Below are 20,628 nucleotides of genomic sequence, written 5' to 3' on the forward strand. Positions count from 1 at the left end.
GTGCTTTAACTGAGCTTGGAAATAGATTACCTTCTGATATTAACCTATCATATATTAATTGGTTATGATATTTTGGTAAAGATTCTAATTGGATATTGACACAAATCTGGGTATGACTATTGGATAGAAGAGCATTTCAATTTGTATCATTTAATCACTGTTACAGACTGCCTATTTATCCTCCATTGGAGGCATTCAACTGCAGTCCTGATACTCATACCCCTCTGTATGTTCTAAGCTAATAGAAGTCCAATCAATGGTGTATACCAAAATGAGGGCAAACGCCAACTCCTATAACTCACAACTACTGCTCTACAAGTTGGAGAAGAAAGAAATAGAAAGGTTATGAAACAGGAGGTACACAAACAAAATGTGCATTAAGGTTGAGATTCAACCTTGCAGCTATTGAATGAGATCCAACAGTTTATAAACTATATTAAAACAAAACATAATTGTATCTCTACCTTACCAATTAGCTTAGAATCAAATCAAGCTTGACTAACTAAAAAGACTAGTTGAGTCATGATAATGGCAAACCACACCTCAAAGCTTGTGTTCATACAGGTGAATTTTTTGGTGATGCTTGAATAAAGAATTCCATACATCCATAAGGCAAAGGGAATAAGTTCCATTGACAACAAGAAACAGACAACAAACCAATTCTTATTTCTTGATCATTGTACTGGTAAAATAAGAGTGCCATACATACCAAAGAGGAAGCTAGTTGCTTTGGGAGGCAGGAACAAACTTAAGTGATATGCTATTGACACAGTGGCGCTCATCTGTGGGGGTGTTAAACCCCTCTCCCTTGAACACATGACCTAAGTGACCGCCACAAGCAGCACAGGTTATTTCTATTCTCCTTCCATCAGGGTCCGGCTGCAATTTCAAACCCAAACTTATTAGTCAATCACTACATGGACGCAAAAGAAGGGCACCAAGGCAACACTAAATCATCGAAAGAGAAGGCCACCACCGTTCGATTTATGGCTCCAGGAAGACCCTCAAAGAAGGCTGGCCAGCCACACCCAGAGTTAAACTTAGTAGTGGATTTGTACAGTGGTGTTCCACAACCAGCACACTCGTATATACCATCAGCAAAAAACTTGTCATATTGACCAGTGCCAGGATACCTGAAAAGCATCAGAATTTATAGCATAACCCTGATTTATACTACTTGATTTATACACAAACCAAAATAAGAACAAGTTTTGTCATTTATTTTTTTGCTAGATGTATTTCTAAGCTCATTCGCTTAATCATGCTATAGACAAACCTGGAAAAAGAATTTTGGCTCTAAACCTTGGTGTGCATGTGCCCAATTCCCTTACAACGGTTACTATGTGATTTAACATTCATGGGCAAATATTAGATATAATGGTTGTTACTATAGTGATTACCTGGAATGTGACAGGAAATCAACATATTGTAAATGGCATAAATAATTGGAATACATGAATCATCTAATGGAAGCTTTATATAATATCAAAGGTCCATAAACAATTGATAGTTCCATTTCTTTCTCTAATCAAGCCACAAGATAAATTGTTTATGCAAATAAAAATAAAAGCTTTTTTATGTGTTGTTGAGCAACTATGATTTTCTTATAATTCATATGCACACGATAACAAAACACAGATTGCCTATAACAGCCATAGCATACAAATCTGACATACTGTTCCTTTTCTTTCTTTTTTTTTAATCCTTTAAATGATCATGAACCAGTATCCATAGCGCAAGAATCAATATGGCCAAAGATAAATCAAATTGACTTTCGAATTTAAACTCAGGAAATTATTTGTTTGACCTATAAATCAATGTCCAACCAATAACAAAATCAAACCACCTTCAATCATCTGGCATATGATTATTCTAGAAGATCAACATAGGATGGGAACCTTTCACAAATATCTCAATTTAATTTCCAGTGGATGTTTTCTGCTACTATAAGATGAGAATACAAAATATGGTCTGACAGCAAACTTGCAAGGATTAAGTCATAAGGTAGGTAGTTGCTGGGCCATGCATCTAGGTCAATAACCGAAAGCAGGATTTTACATGACATGATGTTGGCTGAGCTAAGACAACATATTCATTGTGCAGTTTTCAGATAAGTTTAGTGCCTGAAACTGTTCATTTGCCCATGCATGTGACTATGTGAGCAGCTGTCTTCATGAAAAAGGCACTTGATATACACCTGTTTGATGTTTCGTTAACCGCAATGTATCAAAGTTCATATAACATACTATGAATAGCACCTAAATCAAGCGAAGACCCAAAGCATAACTAGTAGACAGGCTATACATATTTCTGCAGATTTGCAATAGAAATCTAATGGAATATAAAGATCATGATTGCCAAATCAACTAAAGAAACATTCAGTTTTTCTTCCAGTCTCATGATTTCCTTTAAACTTCAAGTTGCAAATTGTTATCTCCATCATGTTTGTGAAAGGGTAAATGTATCTTGCACATAAATCCTAATGCAACTCTCTATTCTAAAAGTCAGTCAAAGTGAATCAAAGTAACAACAACCAAGGCAGAATAAGCAAAGATTCTGGTCAAACTTTCAACTTAGGATAGTTCTTGTAATAGCCCAATTTAGTCTCACTTCGGAAGTGAGCAAAAATTTGGATCACTAATAAGGGCTTGATGTTATTTACTTGAAACTAAGCATTTTGATCATTTTTTTTGTTAGTGGTTCAATCTCAATGATGTCAACGAGTCAACTAATCCAATCCATCATGCTAGGTCATGACAATCCAATCAATAGATGAATAAGTTGGAATTAACTCAACCAATGATATCATGAACAATAGCATACTTTCATCTTCCGATCAGTTCTAAGTGACTTTTTTTTATAAGAATGTCACTATTCTTCAGTATCACTGAACAAAAATCGAGACAACTCCACAGATATTTACCAAATTATAAACAATCTTAATGAAATAAAATAAACCCCGAACAAGACAAATGTCACTTTGAATCATACAGTGAAAGAGTAACATGGTTTCTTGAAATTAGGCATATAGGATTACTTTAAAGAAAAAAGAACGATACTCTGGAAAGCCACACAACGAAAAGTAAAAGAAGGCGAGTGGAATTTAAAACGAAACAAGCCCAGAAGCATCTTTAAATCCAAATAGGCCCGAAATAGTCGAATAGATCCCTCAGAAATCAAACAGAACCACTAAAGGATTTAATCCGAGTGGAGCAACTTAGATCTCGATGGAAAGATCCCTTTAAAAAAGCAGCTTTTGGAAGGAGGCGCATGAGAACCCACTAAAATCATGCAGGCAAAACAACAATCACAAGCAAGGCCCAAAAAAAGCCACGCGAGGCTTACTCAGTCCCCTTCGACCGAAGGATCCGGAACTGCTCCGGCGACAGGATGGCCTGCCACTCCTCCTCGGACTTCTGCACGGGACCCGACGATGCCATCACCACGCCGATCAGCCGACTCGGTGGAACGAGGGGAAAAGGAGGAACCTTCGAGGGGGTTTTATAAGGGGTTCGCGGGGAGGAGTGGGACAGCGGGGTCTTGAAGGAACGAACGTGGACGGGAACCCGGGCAGGGGGGGTTAATGTACGGACAGCGGCGCTTAGGGAAATGGAAGGAGGGCGGCGGTGGATCGCATTCCTTACAGACTGGGGAGCGACTCCCATCTCTTCTCCTTCCTCTTTCTTTATCCTATTTGTTGATGACGCGTTTATAGCCTTTCCCCACTTTTGTACTCTTCTTTTTTGTTTTTTTATGTAGGATAAAAAATATTCAGATATTACAAATAACTCAAAAAGGTTATTTGTGGTTTCCTTCGCTTCCTCATTGCATTTGCACTTATGGAATTATTGATTTCATCTTAATTATTTGTTCAAATATATAAACCAAAATGTATTCTTATAAAATATTTTTAATTATTCTTTTTTTAAATTTAGTATTTTATATTGAAAGTTAGTAATTTATTAAATTAATAAAATCAGTTAGTTATATTATTAAAATATATCATAACATTAAGAGATTGTTAGTTCATTGTATTATGCCAATAAACTTGTGTCTGGATGAAAGATCAATCTTAACTTATTTCGGAGTTTGGTGTTTCTGGAATTGCTGATAAAAATTTTAATATGTTTTATCGAGTACGTCTGATCTCTTTTATCTTTATTTTCTACCATAAGATATATATCGAGTACGTCCGATTTCTTTAACGTTCAAGTTAGAAAATCTTAATATGAATTTATGTATGATCCTTTAAAAAAAATTTAAAAAAACATTGACCATATCAGTGCTGTAGATTGATGAAAAGGCTGATAGCACCTAGTCGTCGTTAGTGGTGAGGAAAATATTCATTGAATCGAGAAAATAAATATTGAATATTTTATACTGTGATCGATTCGCTTTTGTGTGTTGAATATTCTGTACTTTGATTCTGGCCAATGTGATAGATTCGTTTTCGTGTGTTGACTATTCTCTATTTTGATTTTGATCGGTACAATAGATACATTTTAGTGTATTGATTTTATTTCCTTTTTTTTTTTTTTGCATTGTTGTCGTTGACCGTAGAGTTATCGTGGCTTGGTTCGATCCCGAAAAATACAAATTCATCCGGGGAGTCATAAGAGGGTATTGGAGTAGAGAGCGGATCAGGTTGACATGATCCTAAGGCGTTGTCTGTGTGCCAAAGGTAGACTCGATGTTGTCTAAGGTGCGTCTTAGCCTTGTCGAGGTCTCTGCATAAGAGATCAATGTTGGGGGATGTTCCTGACCCAACCACTTCGATGGTAAAATCAGTTGGAGAGTGAAAATAATCGAGATGTTTACCCATTTAGGCTTTGGGGTTGGCTTTTATACTTACGACTAATGGAGTGTGGTCGACGGTTGGTCACGAGGCCCTCCATGTTGTGTAAAGACTCATTTATATCGATAACTAGAGAGCACACCTCTCTAAGGATAGTGTCAGGGAAGGACGATTGAGATAGCATCGTTTATTAGGGTTGGAGCCTATCTAGAGTAAGTAGGGGATGGTCCCTTGTGCCAACTGTCCATATAGAGGGAAAAGGGGAATTGGGCTATGCCGGCCAGGAATAATGCTCTCTGCGGTTTGACATGCATGCTTTCCCAAAATCATGGTTGACGGTGGGAGACGGGTTGCTTATGACAGGTAACCTATTCGAAAGGAGGGAGGGATGGGCCTCACTATCGAGGACTAATGCTCCCTACAGCTAGCTTGTACAACCTTTTTGGAGATCGAGGTAGGTAGGAGCCGTAGCATCGTGCTCCTGCCGACAATTGCAAGGGAGGGGCATAAGTTCTTCTGCGTACGTCATCGCTCAAGTGATAATCTATAGCTAAATGAGTCAGCAATGTGATGCTTACGTCATTACTTTTCCTATCATTTTTATTTTGATTTTGACTGATAAAATAGATTCACTATAGTGTGCTTTGTATTATCCATCTAGTAATCACATGTCCCAACTAGTTTTGGTTAATATTTCTATTATTAAAACTAAATAAATTATAATAAAACTATATATATATATATATATCATGTCATAGAGCCACAAACTTCGATAAATTTCATAATAACTTACATGATAAGTTACATTTTGTCTTGAGTCAAAATGTTATTGTTTTGGTGTCGTTGACTAGAGAGCCAACTGGTTTGATCTCAAAAGCAAAGATCTGTCCGAGGGATCCATTTGAGGGCAAGGGTGCGATCCGAATGGGGGGGTTGAGATGGCAGGTAGATTCCCAATATATTGTTGGCTCACAATGATCGTCCTACCATGGTCCTAAGGTACAACTTGTAAGAGAGCTTGGGGTCATCCCAAAGTGTGGCTTGTCCATGCATGGGAGTATTCAGCCTCATCCTGAGATACCTTTTAGATATGTTAGAGACCTGCACAAGTGGTCAACAACGAGAGGTTTCTCATCTCGACTCTTCGGACACTAAGTTAGTAATCTAATATCTCAAAATATGAGTTTAAATAGTTTAAAATGAGAGTTCTTCTCCTTCCCTGTTGTAAAGAAAGAGAACGAAGTTTATGATTGTCATAGAAGATAGTTTAAGATTGTCTTTTTTATCATAAATAAAAAAAATTATGATTATCTTTTTTATTATAATAAATGAGAAAGAAATTTATATTTTTATGCTTTGCTTTAAAACTAAGTCAAAGTTACTTTCGTATTAAAAATGAGAGAATAATTAGTTAGCATATAGTACTAGACAAAACCACTACATTTAGACTTCAATAGCTTAGACAGAGTTGAAATGTAAATGGAGAGACCGGTGGAGATGAGTCCAATCTACTCACATGAAGACGGCTTTAAACAGTTTGAACATGAAATGAAGACTCTTACTGAACTAAAAACTTGTGAGTCCATCCCCAGATCATGGGTTGATACATGATCTTGTCAATTGGAACAAGCTTACAAACAGTTTAGCTTCACTATTGATCTATAGATCCACTAAGAATGATGGAAAGGAATCGCCTTCTCTGTTCTTGTCTATGAAACAACAGCTTCGCTGATGGTTATTAGCTGATGAGAAGAATCTCAAACAATTGGATGCATCTCAGACAAATCTTTGATGCGGACGATGATGATCGTCGTATCATCAGTCCGGCCTTCGCGTTCCAACCACAGCTTGTAGGATTCAGCAACGATCTTTGAGCAGGCGTCGCGGGGATCCACAAAGCTAGAAACCTGCAGTGATCGAGCGGCGAGGTCTTTAAGAGAGTGAACACGATGAGCTCAGAACTGCAGGAAGCAAAGAGATCTTTGAGCGGCTCTCACCATGTCAACTACTGCTTGACTGGAGAGGAACTGGAAAACCCCATCGCTTGCTATGACGAAGAACGAATGGTTGTCAGTTATCTTCACCACCTTGATCTCCGGGACGGCGACAACACCGATGCTCTCCGCCACCAAGTCCCCGACGCTCCTGGTGAACATCGTCCCCGGATACATCCCATTCTGCACCCACAGCCTTGGCGGGTCGCCGCTGTCGTCGCTCTCCTCGTCGCCCTCGCTCTCCTCGTCGCCCTCGTTCTCCAATTGTTTCACTGTCAACACCCTCGCCCCGCACAGGCTCACCCTCTCGCACTCGTCCTTCCGCAACGGCGTGTGGTCGCTCGACAAGTCCTCCGCCACCACGCGGTCCCAATCCCAAACACCTGCCACCGCCCGCGAATCCCCTACGTTCGCGACGAATAGCGTGTCGCCCCGGATGAGCACCGTGATCGCGGTGGTGCCGCTCATCGAGTCGTCGATCTCGCTTTCGTGGAGCGCCAAGTTCGTGGCGGCGAAAGCCGAGTCGTACGCTTCCGCGGGGTTCTCCCACAGGCGAGGGTCGGCGGACAGGACGGCCGTGAGCTTGTCGCGGACGAACGCGGCGCACTCGGCACCGAACTTCCCGTGGCCGTCGAACACGCCGAAGAAGTGGAGGTCGGGGTTGCCCTGGAATTGCGTCATCACGCAGAAGCTGTCCTGGTTGGCGCGGTCCGGCGAGCCGGGGAAGTAGCCCCGCTGCGTGAGGGAGGAGTAATGCAGGCGGAGGCCGGCGGAGGGGACATCGGCGGAGCCGAGGGAGGCGGCGGAGAGGACGTGGCGAATGAGGTGGCTGTGCTGCTGCAAGCGGTCGTCCTCGTCGACGCGGGAGGGTTCGGCGTTATCGTCGGCGGAGGCACGGCAGTGGGAGCAGTGGAGGCAGCGGTTGCAGTTGCAGCCGCAGCCGCAGCCGCAGCTGCAGCAGCCCTTCTTGGAATGGTCAAAGCACTTGCTATGCACACAACCCATCCTACAACTTAAAGCTTCTATTGGCTTGCGGGATCAAATAGGAGGAAGACAGAGAGGAGGCGGAGGAGTCATAAGACCTTACGGTCTCTTTCTTTTGGCTAAAGAAGCAGCTGCGGCACAAGAAAATGGAATCAGAAACGCGGGGTTTCCCATCCATGGGTGGAGGAAGGCATCACCAGTTACCAGAAACAAGGAATAAAGATGTTTAGGCAAAGGGGGAGAACCACGTTACCGGTTGAGTGAAAAAGGAGATCGAGGAAGAAAGAGAAGCAACAGCATCTCGTTTGCTGGCAGCACAACAGCAGAGGGGAAGCTAAGGATCCCGATGCCCTACAACATAAAATGATATGAGATGTCGGAGGCATACCGATCGATTAAGAACGAGAACCTCTGCGAACGCAGCTGGGCGTCACCCGATCAAAAGCAATAGAAAAAGAGAAGGGATGGGGACCGGAAGAGGAGGAGTAAAGAGATGGGGTGGGGATCTCTGTTCTTCCCGAAACCCGAGGGAATGATTTCAACCTGAAAGTAACTCTGTTGTCTCTTCGCCATACGTTGTCACGATTCCATGATGGGATCGAGATGTGAACTAAATTAAAGATAAGGATGTAATCTAAGAACCTACAAAACTACATCGGCAAGTAGATTTCCTTGTAGATTATTTGTCTACTGTGTAAATCTAAGTAGAATCTAATATTTGCACTTTGGATATGCATTCGTCAGGAGAGGTTGAAAACTCACAAGAAATAGTTCAAAGCAACAACAACCAAATCTGAAACAAAGGATTAAATGGAGAAAAGAATAGCCAACCCTTGCATCTAAATTCCCCCCCTCTCCCCCCCTCCCCCCCATTGACACTTTTGTCTCAATTCCCCGGCTTCATTTCACTCCCCCTCCTCCTCATCCTATTTGCAGCAGGTCTTCTCCCATCCAAACGATGCTCCCGACCTTGTCACGGGCGCATCAATGTCTTGACAGCCATTCAGTTCTCCTACGTACGTTAACACAAACCAGTTCCCGTTTCCCTCCCCATGCTATCTCTCTGCTTCCCACCTCTCTTTGCCCTTCACCGGCTATTCTTCGACCTCTTCAAGTCGCCTTACTCTTCCAGGGAGGGTGACGAGGACTTGTAGAGATCGTAAGGTGCCCAGAGGTAGTCGACGGCACATGGCTTCCTGGAGTCCAACCTCAACCAAGGCTTCCCTTTGCCGCTCCAGTGGAGAAGGCTAATGGGCCCTGGATGAAGGCTTCTGCACTTGCCTTCGATGTTGTCTCCGCCCAGGCCGTGCTGGTTCCACCTGTGATCGACTGCCTTTATGTTTCCGGCCAAGACCAACAGGAATGGTGGCAGGGAGCCCAAGTGGTAGATCCTCTTCTGCTTCTGCACTCCCATCCAGTCCTCCACCATCTTGGTGTACCCTCCCGACCTCCACATCTCCACGTCCATCACCATCACTCCGGTGTTGAAGTAGCAGGGCTGGCGGCCGTCGAACGTGCTGGAGAGCGTGGCGTCCGACCAGAACGCGTCGGTGAAGTACTTGGTGAAGTTGGCGTGGCAGTACTCCGGGGCGGCGACCACGTGCCCCTCGAGCTCCACCTCCCAGAGGTGGCGGATGTCGTCGACGACGACGATGTCGGAGTCGAGGTAGATGACGCGCCGGACCTCGGGCGGGAGGATTTCCGCGAGGTAGATGCGGGCGTAGTTGAGCGGCTGGTCGAGGGCGTGGCGGATGGACCGGGAGATGCGGCCGCGCACGCGGCCGGAGTCGAAGCGGTACACCCGGAAGTCGAGGTAGGGGAAAGCGGCGCGGATGCTAGCCAGGACGTCGGGCTCGAACTGGGCGGCGAGGAAGTGGAAAGTGACGCTCTCCGGGCAGGAGGTGTGCTGGAGGATGGAGAGGACTGCGGCCATGGTACCGCGTAGGTAGTTGGCATCGAGGGTCATCGCGATGTCGACGCGACCCGCCTCCGACGGCGAGGGGCACTCGTTCCCGTTCCGGAAGGCGGGCGCCTCGCGGAACGCGGGGACGGAGGAGACCATGCTCGACGGGCGGCGGATGACGTCGACGCGGATGCTCGAAGTGGAGGTGGCATTGTCCGCGACGGCCACGAGGAGGACGAAGGACAGGAGGCCTTGGCGGTACCGGTGAGAGGAGGCCATCCTGCCGCAACGAGGAGCGGGGGATGGCAGGAAGGTGGCGTCAGGGACGGAGGATAAGAGGAGGGGAATCCATGGGAGGAGGTGGAGGAGGAAGAGGTTAAAGGAGGGAGGAGAGGCGGGTGGGCGATAAGAGCCGCTGAGCTGGGAGAGCAGTCAATGAGAATGTGAGGAAGGGAGCGAAGCACGGAAGGGAAAGACCCATCGACGAGCCGTTTCGTCCCTAATGTATAGCTATTGCTTGTCGGGGGAAGGCGCGCTGAGGATGGGAAGGTGGTCAACGGAAGCAGTCCAAGGAGACGCAGCGACGAACGGGTTGATCCGCATCCGCATCCGCATCTCCTCTACAACGTGTCTACTACTTTTGTTGTCCTCACCGTCGGATCTGATCAAGATCCACTTATCCGACCATCACGACCATCTAATTTATGCGGTCTCCTTCTCCTGTCATGCACACGGTGGGCCCGACTTTGTGGACCCGTTCAATTAGGTCACACGATACGGCACGATCTCTGCGGTCACTTCCAAGTATACACCACTCGTGTTCTCCACCGACGTCTCCTTCCCCCGCCGGATCGGGCGAAGCCCTATAGGGGAAACAAGGCCTCCGCCATGGATTTCTTCAAATCGGTCTTCTCCGCCGATCCTGACCCCGCGATCTCGCAGCACTCCCCCGTCGGATCGCCGCATGACGAAGAGGATCGAGCAAGAGAGGACGACCGTGGCAGCAGCGGCAGTCCGAGCCCCAATTCTGAGGCCTCCGCTGGCGGCGTTGGCTGGAGCTTCGGTGGTTTCATCAAGACGTTCGCCTCCAAGTCGGAGTCCGTCATACAGACCTACCGTCGCGACCTCGCGGAGTTCGGTACCGGGCTCAAGAAGGAGACGGAGGCGATCCGGGAGGCCGCCGTACGTGCCGTCGGCGACCTCCCCGGGTCACTCGATGCTGGCGCCTCCGTTGCCCAGGAGTCCCTCGAGTCCGTTGGGCAGGCTATTGACGACCTAGGCGGCTCGGTGTGGCGGGGGACCGCTGAAATCGTCTCCCAGGGCAAGGAGGCGATCCTGTCGGTGGAGGCTGGAGCTGATTCCGCAGCTCAGCACTCCACCGAGCCCGGGCGGCCCAGTTCGTCCAGCTCTTCGAGGCGTTACAGCCGATTCGAGGTGCAGGTACTCGCAATACAGTCAGACGCGAGTACCTTCTCGGAAGACCCGGAGGACGCGGAGGACTTCAGCGAGTGGAGATCGGGGTTTGATTTGGCTGAGAAGGAGGAGGAGATCGAGAATCTTTGCTATGAGAATGGGGCTTTGGATGGGCTTCTCAACAATCTGGTTCCTGGTGTTGTGGACTACGAGACATTCTGGTGCCGGTACTACTATCGGGTGCATAAGCTGAAGCAGGCAGAGGATGCTAGAGCAAAGCTTGTGAAGAGGGTGATATCGAGAGAGGAGGAGGAGGAGCTGAGCTGGGAGGTTGACGATGACGAGAGTGAGGAGGAAGAAACCAAGAAGGAAGAACCGAAAGAGCAAAATCTCAATACAAAAAGACATGTCATCGAAGTAGAAAAACAAGAACAACAGAATGATGAGGAATTAAGGTCGACCATGGAGCCTGCAGCACAGCAAAACCCTGCCGAGGCATCCCAAGTTGAGAACTCGGGAGCGTTGGAAGCGAACGTCGATGAGGGAAAGACATCAACAGCTGGATATCCAGAAAATACTGAATCAATTGTTGGGCATTTGAACTGCAAGTTGGATGAAACTTTGGTGCCTGAAGGGAAGGCAGTGGCTGGAGGGTCAAGCAAGGACAGCGATTTTTCAGTTATCTCAAGCCAGAATTCTACGCCGGAGGAAGATGATCTTGGGTGGGATGAGATTGAGGATCTGGGTGAGCATGATGAGAAGAAAGTTGGTGGCTCCAGCGGGAGCCCTGTCAAGGTGGTGGACCTGCACAAGAGGTTCGGTGCTGCTGAAGAGGATGAGGATCTCAGCTGGGATATTGAGGACGACGACGACGAGCCCTCCAAGCCTTGAATTGAGGATGCAAGTATGTTTAATATGATTACTTTTCATTTCTCATGTGTGCAGCAAGGAGTTTGGTCAATAAAATAAAACTTGCTTCTTTCTTGTTGTGCATTTTAATGCTAATATACATACATTTAGACCAATTCACATGATTTACCAACTATTAAGTTCCAAGAGGATGAATTTGGTATAAGTGGACTTCATCTTGATGTTTCTGAAATATGAATGATTATCATGTTTTAGTGCAATAACACTGGTTTATCTGTGAGATTGCTTATCTATAATCTGTGCTGTGCCTCTAGTGGATACTATAGCAAAGTGAACATCTGACACACCTATGTTGGAACAGTTCTCTCTTTAGTTATATATGTCTACCAATCTCTTTAATTATACATGTCTTCTTCAAATGGTTACTCATGCTTTAAAGTTCTGATGCACTGTTGAATTGTAGCCTTTTGGATGGACTCTTTCTGTTGGTAAAAAGAAATCAGTATGAACTTATGATTGCGGTGTCATGATAGAATTTAAAAACAAAAACTGAGAATTCAATCAAAATTTTCAAAAGCATAGCCAACTGAACCCCTTGGCGTTCCTCGCCTCTCCAATTTTATCAAAAGAGTCTTCCCCTTCTATCTTTTCCTTTGCTACTTTCACAATAGATTTACGGATCTATCAAATTCAATAATTTTGTTGTTATCCACCTGAGATTTGAATAAACAAAGCCTCTTTTATTTCAAATTTGCTATGTAGTGAATTGCATCAGCTCTGTGCAGCACTATAGTATAATGCATACAACAGTACATGATAATGCTAGCTTGTATGCAGCCCATGATAAGAATCTTAAGATTATGGGACAAGTTTAGAAGGATAAACAAACATTGAGGACTCAATCATTTTTGAAGTGAAGAAAGGAAAAAAAAGATAAGACTTTAAGACCTTTTTATTCTATTTTTGGGATTCTAAAGAACTTTGTTTGTTTATTGTAGCTAAGTGAGATGTTTACATGTGAGCCTCTATAAACCCAAGAAGAAAAAGAAAAGGATGGTGTGGTAGGAGCTGGTCTTTCTTCCCCCATTTCCCACCATCTCCAACTAAAAGGAGAGAAGAAGAAAGAGATGTCCCTGTTTCTTTTAACACAACAACTAATAATTAGATTCTTATGTTGTCCTTTTGTTATCTTTAACATGTATGCATCTTGCTGCTCCTTAACCATAGTTCACATGTTGGCTGAAGGAGATGGTCTGGTCTATCATCTTTGGAAATAGTTTTCTTAACTGGCCTTAACTTCCAAATTTATACTGGTCAAATTTGAGATGTTATTACACCCATCTCAAATGCTTTAACCCAGCTAAAACTGGACTTATTATTTACAAGACTTAGAAAATGCCATCATTTTGCTGTTGTTAACTCTCCATCTCATTGCTGAGTTACATGTTTTAGGTCCATATATAAACCTTGCTGTGTAATTTGGTCTAATTATAAGCTGTGGTGGAAACAAACCTTCATCAAGTTGCTAGCTATACCAACAACCTATTACATAAGCAAATCTCCCAACTAATATTAGCTAAGAGATTTCATTTCTTACAGATCACATGTGATCTTGAATATGAGATCTATCATTTGTACAAATATGTACTAATCAATCAGTTATCGATTTTTTATTATTATTATAGTGAGAATCCAATTAGAATTCTGTGATGGTTATTTTACTATTGCAGAGCATATTACTACCGTTCTGTGTTGAATTCTCCAGTTAGAGTTCTTCTGATTACATCAGACTATCTGGGAGTTCCAAATTAGTGTAGATTGAATGATTCAGCGAAAATCTACTGTTGAAGATAACTCTTAACATAAATATTACAAAATTCTAACATGCCCAGTAGGGTGGATTCAAGCACTTCGCTACCTCTGCTACCCTAGAAACTTTAAAGAGAGAGACAACCACGCCGACGGAAACATAACTTATCGACAATAAATCCCCTCTCCACCATCTTCACGACCATAACAACCCACATCCACTCAGTACAGCATCACAAGGCACGACAAAGAGAAGGCACCTCAAAAGCTGCTACTGTGATCTACGCTCGCACTTCTAGCGGAGATGGCAACGACGGTAACCTCCTCTTCTGGATGCGTGGGGGAAGATGCCTAGTGTACTTCTTGGGGCCGACAGTCCAGGGTAAAAACACACCGGTGCCGCCGCGAGGCGCCTTCTTGTTGGGGCTCATGACCATGGCTCTGGGTGGTGGTAGCATGACGACGGGACTGCGGAGAGCGAGTCCCCATGCAGCCGGGATCATCGCATGAGGCCCGCAGGCGATGACTCCGGTGGTGGCTACTTTCTGTGCAGGTTGCCAAAGAGCCATGGTTTTGGTCGGCTGCTGCAGCGCCGTCGGTGAATCTGTCGGGTGACTGGCAGCTCTGACCTTCACGAATGTGATGATGATCCTCCGATTTGGTGACGCGCACACAACGTGCCTCGCCATGTCTGCGCTGTTGCCACGCATAACGAGGAGCGATCTGCAACAATTTGTGTACAAAAAAATGATTACTACACAAAATGGATGACTCCTGCGATACATCTGGGTCAGAAAACTGTGGATGGTCTATGCTGTTGCTTGGGTGGCAGTTTATCAGGAGGGTTAATGGTTTATGAGAAAAGATTCTGGGACTAGTTCAATCCAGTGACTTCAGGAGCTGAGTTTGTGCTGGGTAGTCCTGTCCCTTCCAGAACAGAAGGGTTGTGATAAGTTCTAGTTTGGAACTGGAACTAAAATCAGTTTTAGATGGTTTTAATTTCAATTTGTTCCAATTTCAATTCTATATTCCAAGAATAAAAATCAAAATCAAACCACCAGAACCAATTTCAGGTCGATTTGAAACCATCGAGCCGTTGACCTAATTCGATTTTGGTTCTGATACAAGTTGATCTCAATAATGTTGTATCCTCTTATTTATGGCATGCTAAATTTGTAAAATGGATCAAATATGGAGGTCAATTTTAACTCCTGGGCTGCCTTCCTTTTTGAGCTCTCTCATGAGCAGAGCTATGCTTGTTTTAGACAGTTGAAGTAACTTAAATTTACTGGTTTTGGATTAAGAAAACAGTGGATGAAAGAGAGCGTACCCTTCGTTTATCGATAATGTTAGAGGGCCCTTGTAGTTTCCTTCATGATCACTGACAAGAGAGCGTCCAAAAGCCATTGTAGTGTCAGATAGAAGAAGCGTGGAAATGGGATTGTCCAAATGTGGAGGTTTGAAGTATGGCTGTGAATGCTCATCCTGCAGAACAACCAACAGTGGGTGCATGTAAGAAATCGAAGGCATAAGATCTCCATGATGCTCTAAGAAAAGGGATTTTACCTCATCAAAGAAGTTGATTATGCAACTGTTGGGCTTCCTACTTTCTGGAATTAAGCGCCACTGAACCAAGTGATCAATTACAGTTTGCAGAGCAGTCGGAATCGGTTCGATATTACCTACATCAAAATATTTCTTTAATTACCCAGCAGTTATTGGCCTAACACATTTGTGACACTCTTGGATGCATTGTGACATCCAATCATCTCAGCCCACCAGACAGACTCTCACAATTCATAATCCATACTTAAGGTTCCGTAATGAGTAACTAAAAACCAAAGGTGTCTGCAAGAGACTGAAACCCTACCCACATTAGTGGCTTGTCCTTGCTAACAGAATATATTTTAGATCGTTGAGCTTTTATGTAATTCAATGATCATGATTGAATACCAGTAGAATCAGAATGCTGCTAATAGTTTAGAAGCTAAAATGACCGTGTTACTTAGAAACAAAAATAAAAATATAGGATTGTTCTCAAGAAATTGGGGTTTACTTGCTGCCTCCTTAGTAGTTGATTGGAATAATGGGACACCAAGTTGAATGATCTCTCTCTTATTCCCTTTCATTTGTTTGTTGAAGAAAATAAATGTTTCTCCTGAAAACATATGCACAAAAACAATTGTTAGACGGATTCAGCATCTGATGATCAAATCGGATAAACAATGAATTTTTGCATGAACTTGTAACATATTTATGTGCATCAGTCTGAAAATATGCAGACGAATGTTTTCATATCATACGAACTCGATATACCAAACTTCAGTTTTGGCAGAAAGAAAGGCAGAGTTTATTGAATTCATCTATTTACTGGCATCTTTTGTAAAGCATGAGAGGATAAAGCAGAACAAAGGATGGCTAGGTCTTACTAAAAGTATGGTATAGGAAGAGAAAATTAAGAAATAATGGAAGCACACAAGGCAAACACTTGATTTTTATTTCACTTCATTCCGTGTAATTTTATTCCAGATTTTTTTTTATTTGCTCTCATTGAAGAGTGACTAGACATTAACCCTTTCTCCAAATCCAGTGCTTGATCCATTTATACTCGGTGAAAAAATGCTCCTGATATTTTAATATGTCAGTTCCAAGTTCTATTAGACAGTAAAACTAAATGAAAAACTCAAGCAAGCGTTTTTTCATTACCATGAACATAAACCCTCTAACAGAGTGCTGTATGTTGCATCCCTAACATAAGCAACTCTGGTCAGATTCAAAAAACCAAGTGTAAAGGAAAAAATCTCATGTTGTTGTGGATTAAAGTTTATTGAACTGCAGTGGAACATCTTAAAACTTTAGTCATCTGGGAAGGATTGAAGCAAAGACTGAATAGGAAAACCACCAATATAAGTTTGTAACTCTGACCTTCCAAGCTGTAACCAAGAAGTAAAAAATTCAGATAAAAATCACCCTGGCCTCAAATTATATGAATTAATTTCTGGTGAAGAGCTTGGCAAAGCAATGCAGCTACTTTATGCTAGAGACTAACATATGACAAGCAGCCAACTAAGAGAAAAATTTTACCCGAAAGTTCTCCTCCGCGTCCAGCAAGACGTAGTTCATTAATGTAGTCAGCAAGAGTGAGAAGCTCTGAGTTTGTGAAAATGTCCTCGTACAATTTAAGGCCCTTAACAACATTAACCTGATCAACAACCACAGCAGAAATCAGCACATTTTATCATAAGGAAAACTCAAAAATATAAAGCTGAACAACTACTAATCCTACGGCATCTTCTATTGCATCTCTATACAGAAAGTGTGCCCAATGATGGTAAGATGGAACTCGCCATATGCCCCTTCACTGACTCCTTGGCCACAAAACCTTTTAAGATCTTGATCCGTTCGGGACGTGCCAAGCAATCTTCATGACCCACACAAATATTGACCTCGTTGAATGAAATTTGTCCCTCCTGATGTTCCTCTTGAGATCCTAGGACACAAACACTTAAAAATATTAGTACCTTAATACAAAAAAACACCCGTGGAAAAACAAATGCAAGCGCACAATCTTCTTGAGATGTTATTGCCTTAAATGATGGGAACTCTGTACATATAGCCTGATTGAAGCAAGTAAGCTAAACATTATACATCCACCTTTTGCTTGCAAGGTGGTACTACTGTTGTAAAAGGGAATTCCTCAATGATAAAAGAATCTTGACATCATGTTACATATGTAAGCATTAGATATTGATAATATGATTAAAAATATTCAATGTTTGTGTCACAGTAGTTATGTTTTTACTAAGTTTTAGAAAAAAAAAAATGAAGTATAAAGAAGAAAACTAATGCAGCTTCAGCATATCAATTAGCTTATTGTGCCTAATCAACTATTAGTGTAATCTGCCTTTATCTTTATTCTAAAGAAATAGACTGAAGAAAAATTCATAATAATCTACACAGAGACCCAAATGCTAAACAAGAGAGGAACAGATGTCATATCCAAAGGTAGGCAATTGCATCTTGCTTGCTGCTTCCGTGCAACAATTGATCTCCCGTCAAACATCATAGAGCTAAGAATGTTCCTCAACTTAGAATATTCCTCCAACAAATCCCTGGACCAATGTTCAACACGCTGAAATTCTAGAAGCACGGGCCACACACGTTTCCGGTGATCTGGCCCGACCTAGCGAACGCCACGGACCCAAATGAGACCGAGGACAACGGTGTACAACTGTGTGGGGGCCAACGTAGGGTCAATTAATAATTGCTGTAGGCGGCTGCCATTTCGATCTTGGCTGCTTGAGAAGTGGAACGCTGCTGCCTCTCGCGCTCCTGCCTTCCGTTAACGAATCATTTAACTCCGGCTCAAAAATAATTAACGCAAACTACGACAAAGATGGGTCCCACGGCACCTCTCACAGAGGCGTTCTCCGTCACGTGGTCCGGCCGCGTGGCCGCCGCTGCACCGAACCGCACCGCCGACTGACACGGCGAGCGCCCGGGCGCATCACCAAACCAGCCAATCTGGGTTGGTTGACCACCAAACGAACCGACACGTGCGGCCGAACGACCTCCCTCAGCGGTAAACACGGGCAAATAGCCGACGCAACCCGTCTGATTATGATCAGACGGCATTACTGAACATTGCTAAGAGTTGCGCACGACGAACCCTTGCCACGTGGCACCAAAGAGCCTCTCGGAGAAACCCCCAGCAAAGTGCTGTGGCTCCAAGCACGAGACTTCTCCAAGGTTTCCGAGTTAATGTACTTCCCATTCCGAGGAGTACATGCCCGCTTGTAAAGACCCCCTCTACATAATCCCAGACAAGAAGGTTAATTGTAAAGCGTGAATCAAACACTTCCCTAGGTCCCAAAATGAGTACTTCGATTCCCCTGTCCGTGAACCGACTCACGGGCCTAGTTGGGTACGGTGACTCGATTGCCGCCGCCTGCTGCTGGGGCGGGGCGAACGCCGCTGGAATCTGACGGCGAAGAGTAGTCCATCAAGGCCGTCCGATCCACCTCGAAAACCCCAATATAGCCGGAGGAGGAGGGAAGGAGGTTAGACCAGTCAGTGACGCGAATTTGGCTCCGATGCGGCCGACTAACTAATATCAACGGAATACAGATCCAGAAATTTCGAATACAAATATTAGACAAATTAAATGTGAAAAAGTAGTCAGTAAACACAACGGTATCATTAAAAGGATAAACAAATAAATATATAATATATGTATTTGGTCGATGAGGAAGAAATTACTAGTTACCTCCCTTGGCGTCGCCCCCTTCGGTACCCTTGTGATCCGAAGAATCACCGGAAGAAACCTCGTCCGCCGCCGCTTCCTCCACTACGGCAACCTGAACGCCGTCGTCCGCCACCGCCTCTGCAGCAGCAGGTTCTTCCTCCGCCGCCGCTTCCTCTTCAACTGCGATGCCAACGCCGTCTACCACTGATTCCTCTGAAGCAGCATGTTCCTCCTCCGCTTGAGCACCGCCGCTCTCCACCGGCTTATCCTCCTCTGGCGTCGTCACCAGCTGCTTCGCCTCCGTCGGATCCTCGGCCGCGGAGGCGAAAGAGGCCACCTCGCGGTTGGCCGCGACTACGCGGAGCTCGGCGGCGACGTCAGCGATCGAGTAGTACTTCTGCATGTGGAGCACCGGGATCCAGTTGAGTCGCCGCCGGTGTACGGCGGCGAACACCGCCTCGTACTCCGCCGCCCCTCCGATCTGCGCCAGGTGGCTGCACAGCGCGTCGATGATCGCGTTCGCCGCCGCGAACTCTCCGCGGAACCACGCGATCATCGCGTCCCTGGCGTACACTTCCGGCACCACCGCGGCCGCCGCGGCAGTCGCGGCCCCTGCCACCGCCGTCGCCATCAACCCCACCGACCAATCACTCTTCCTACTACCCACCCCAAATCTACGCCACGGAAATTTCTAGAGCGAGAGAGGGAGTGGGAGCGACAGAGCGAGCGGTAGAAACGTATAATAATTAGCGAGAGAGAAGATACTAAAGGACGAGACAGAGCAAACGAGACCCCGAAGGCTCTATAAATACTAGGGGAACCAGTACAGCCTCGGCCACGTGGCGAAGACATAGGGCCGAAGGACCCCAACCGGGACGACCGGGAGAGTACAGGGCACTTATTTGGGAAGAGGTGCTCGCGAATACCCACCGAGATGCTGCTCACCGCCTCACCGTGTCGGTGACGGGATCCCAACCTTTTGCGTCTTGCAGCACGTGCTCCTCGCCCGACGCGCACGTCGATGCCTCCGCCGCCTCTCGCTCGGGCGGACTCGTGGCAGCGCCGGGTGGGGCCAGGGATCTCCGCCGTCCGATTCTTGGGGACCGTTGGTCAACGGACCCTCCCCGCCGACGATAGTGATTCAGCCTCCGTGATCCAACGGTTGTGATCTCGCTGAAATTATTAAAAGGGTTGCGTATCACACCATCATATATAAAAATACGTAGATGCGTAAAGACATCTGTATTGTTACGCTGCGGCTGTTCTAGCAATCCCGTGGAGGGTGGCGTCAGCGAGCACGTCCGTTGAGGTTCGCCTTTTGCGCCTCTTGCCATTTTGCGTGTAGGTTTACGATAGCAGTCGACGGGAGGATGCGGAGGAGCAGAAGGTTGGGGGGAACAGGCAACAGGGTTCACACCACCCACAAATGGCGGTGGGTCCCACGCCAAGGAACGCCCGGCTACCTCCCTCTCGTAACGCCAAACTTGTGTGGCACGCACACCGAGGTGGCCGCGCGCCTTATTCTGGGCGAGCTTCCCGCACCTTCCGGTCGCGGATTTCAGAGTCGCATGGGTGAAGAGTCGAACAGTTTGATCTAGTAAATAATTACACCGAT

At 45.2% G+C, this 20,628-nt stretch overlaps 5 protein-coding genes across 6 annotated transcripts; 1 reads left to right on the top strand and 4 right to left on the bottom strand.

The window, feature by feature from the left end:
• Positions 1–647: 647 nt before the first annotated feature.
• LOC135645585 (peptide methionine sulfoxide reductase B5-like) lies at positions 648–3,691 on the bottom strand. The gene is made up of 3 exons (XM_065164120.1): positions 3,346–3,691; positions 977–1,133; positions 648–879 (listed from the first exon to the last, which is right to left on the bottom strand). Exons 1-3 carry the CDS (start codon positions 3,663–3,665, stop codon positions 721–723), a joined length of 636 nt encoding a protein of 211 aa, XP_065020192.1. The 5' UTR covers positions 3,666–3,691; the 3' UTR covers positions 648–720.
• A 2,596-nt stretch (positions 3,692–6,287) lies between these two features.
• On the bottom strand, positions 6,288–8,513 carry LOC135645583 (probable protein phosphatase 2C 35). Of its 2 annotated transcripts, XM_065164119.1 has the most exons (4): positions 8,162–8,513; positions 8,027–8,081; positions 6,793–7,904; positions 6,288–6,702 (listed from the first exon to the last, which is right to left on the bottom strand). In XM_065164119.1, exons 3-4 carry the CDS (start codon positions 7,792–7,794, stop codon positions 6,553–6,555), a joined length of 1,152 nt encoding a protein of 383 aa, XP_065020191.1. In that variant the 5' UTR covers positions 7,795–7,904; positions 8,027–8,081; positions 8,162–8,513; the 3' UTR covers positions 6,288–6,552. The 2 variants fall into 2 exon arrangements, with proteins under 2 accessions (XP_065020191.1, XP_065020190.1); XM_065164118.1 differs by having other exon boundaries at positions 6,793–8,513.
• A 268-nt stretch (positions 8,514–8,781) lies between these two features.
• Positions 8,782–10,445, bottom strand: LOC135645072 (probable galacturonosyltransferase-like 4). The gene has a single exon (XM_065163134.1). The coding sequence runs from the start codon at positions 9,953–9,955 to the stop codon at positions 8,894–8,896; it is 1,062 nt and encodes a 353-aa protein (XP_065019206.1). The 5' UTR covers positions 9,956–10,445; the 3' UTR covers positions 8,782–8,893.
• A 22-nt stretch (positions 10,446–10,467) lies between these two features.
• On the top strand, positions 10,468–13,108 carry LOC135645071 (uncharacterized). Its single transcript, XM_065163133.1, has 2 exons — positions 10,468–11,993; positions 12,958–13,108. Exon 1 carries the CDS (start codon positions 10,565–10,567, stop codon positions 11,978–11,980), a length of 1,416 nt encoding a protein of 471 aa, XP_065019205.1. The 5' UTR covers positions 10,468–10,564; the 3' UTR covers positions 11,981–11,993; positions 12,958–13,108.
• A 677-nt stretch (positions 13,109–13,785) lies between these two features.
• LOC103993726 (RNA demethylase ALKBH10B) lies at positions 13,786–19,785 on the bottom strand. The gene is made up of 7 exons (XM_009413898.3): positions 19,035–19,785; positions 17,116–17,258; positions 16,853–16,970; positions 15,825–15,926; positions 15,335–15,450; positions 15,099–15,253; positions 13,786–14,491 (listed from the first exon to the last, which is right to left on the bottom strand). The coding sequence occupies exons 1-7, from the start codon at positions 19,642–19,644 to the stop codon at positions 14,050–14,052; spliced, it is 1,686 nt and encodes a 561-aa protein (XP_009412173.1). The 5' UTR covers positions 19,645–19,785; the 3' UTR covers positions 13,786–14,049.
• Between the last annotated feature and the right edge of the window lie 843 nt (positions 19,786–20,628).

Source organism: Musa acuminata, chromosome BXJ3-8, assembly GCF_036884655.1.
Source record: "Musa acuminata AAA Group cultivar baxijiao chromosome BXJ3-8, Cavendish_Baxijiao_AAA, whole genome shotgun sequence".
NCBI lineage: Eukaryota > Viridiplantae > Streptophyta > Magnoliopsida > Zingiberales > Musaceae > Musa > Musa acuminata.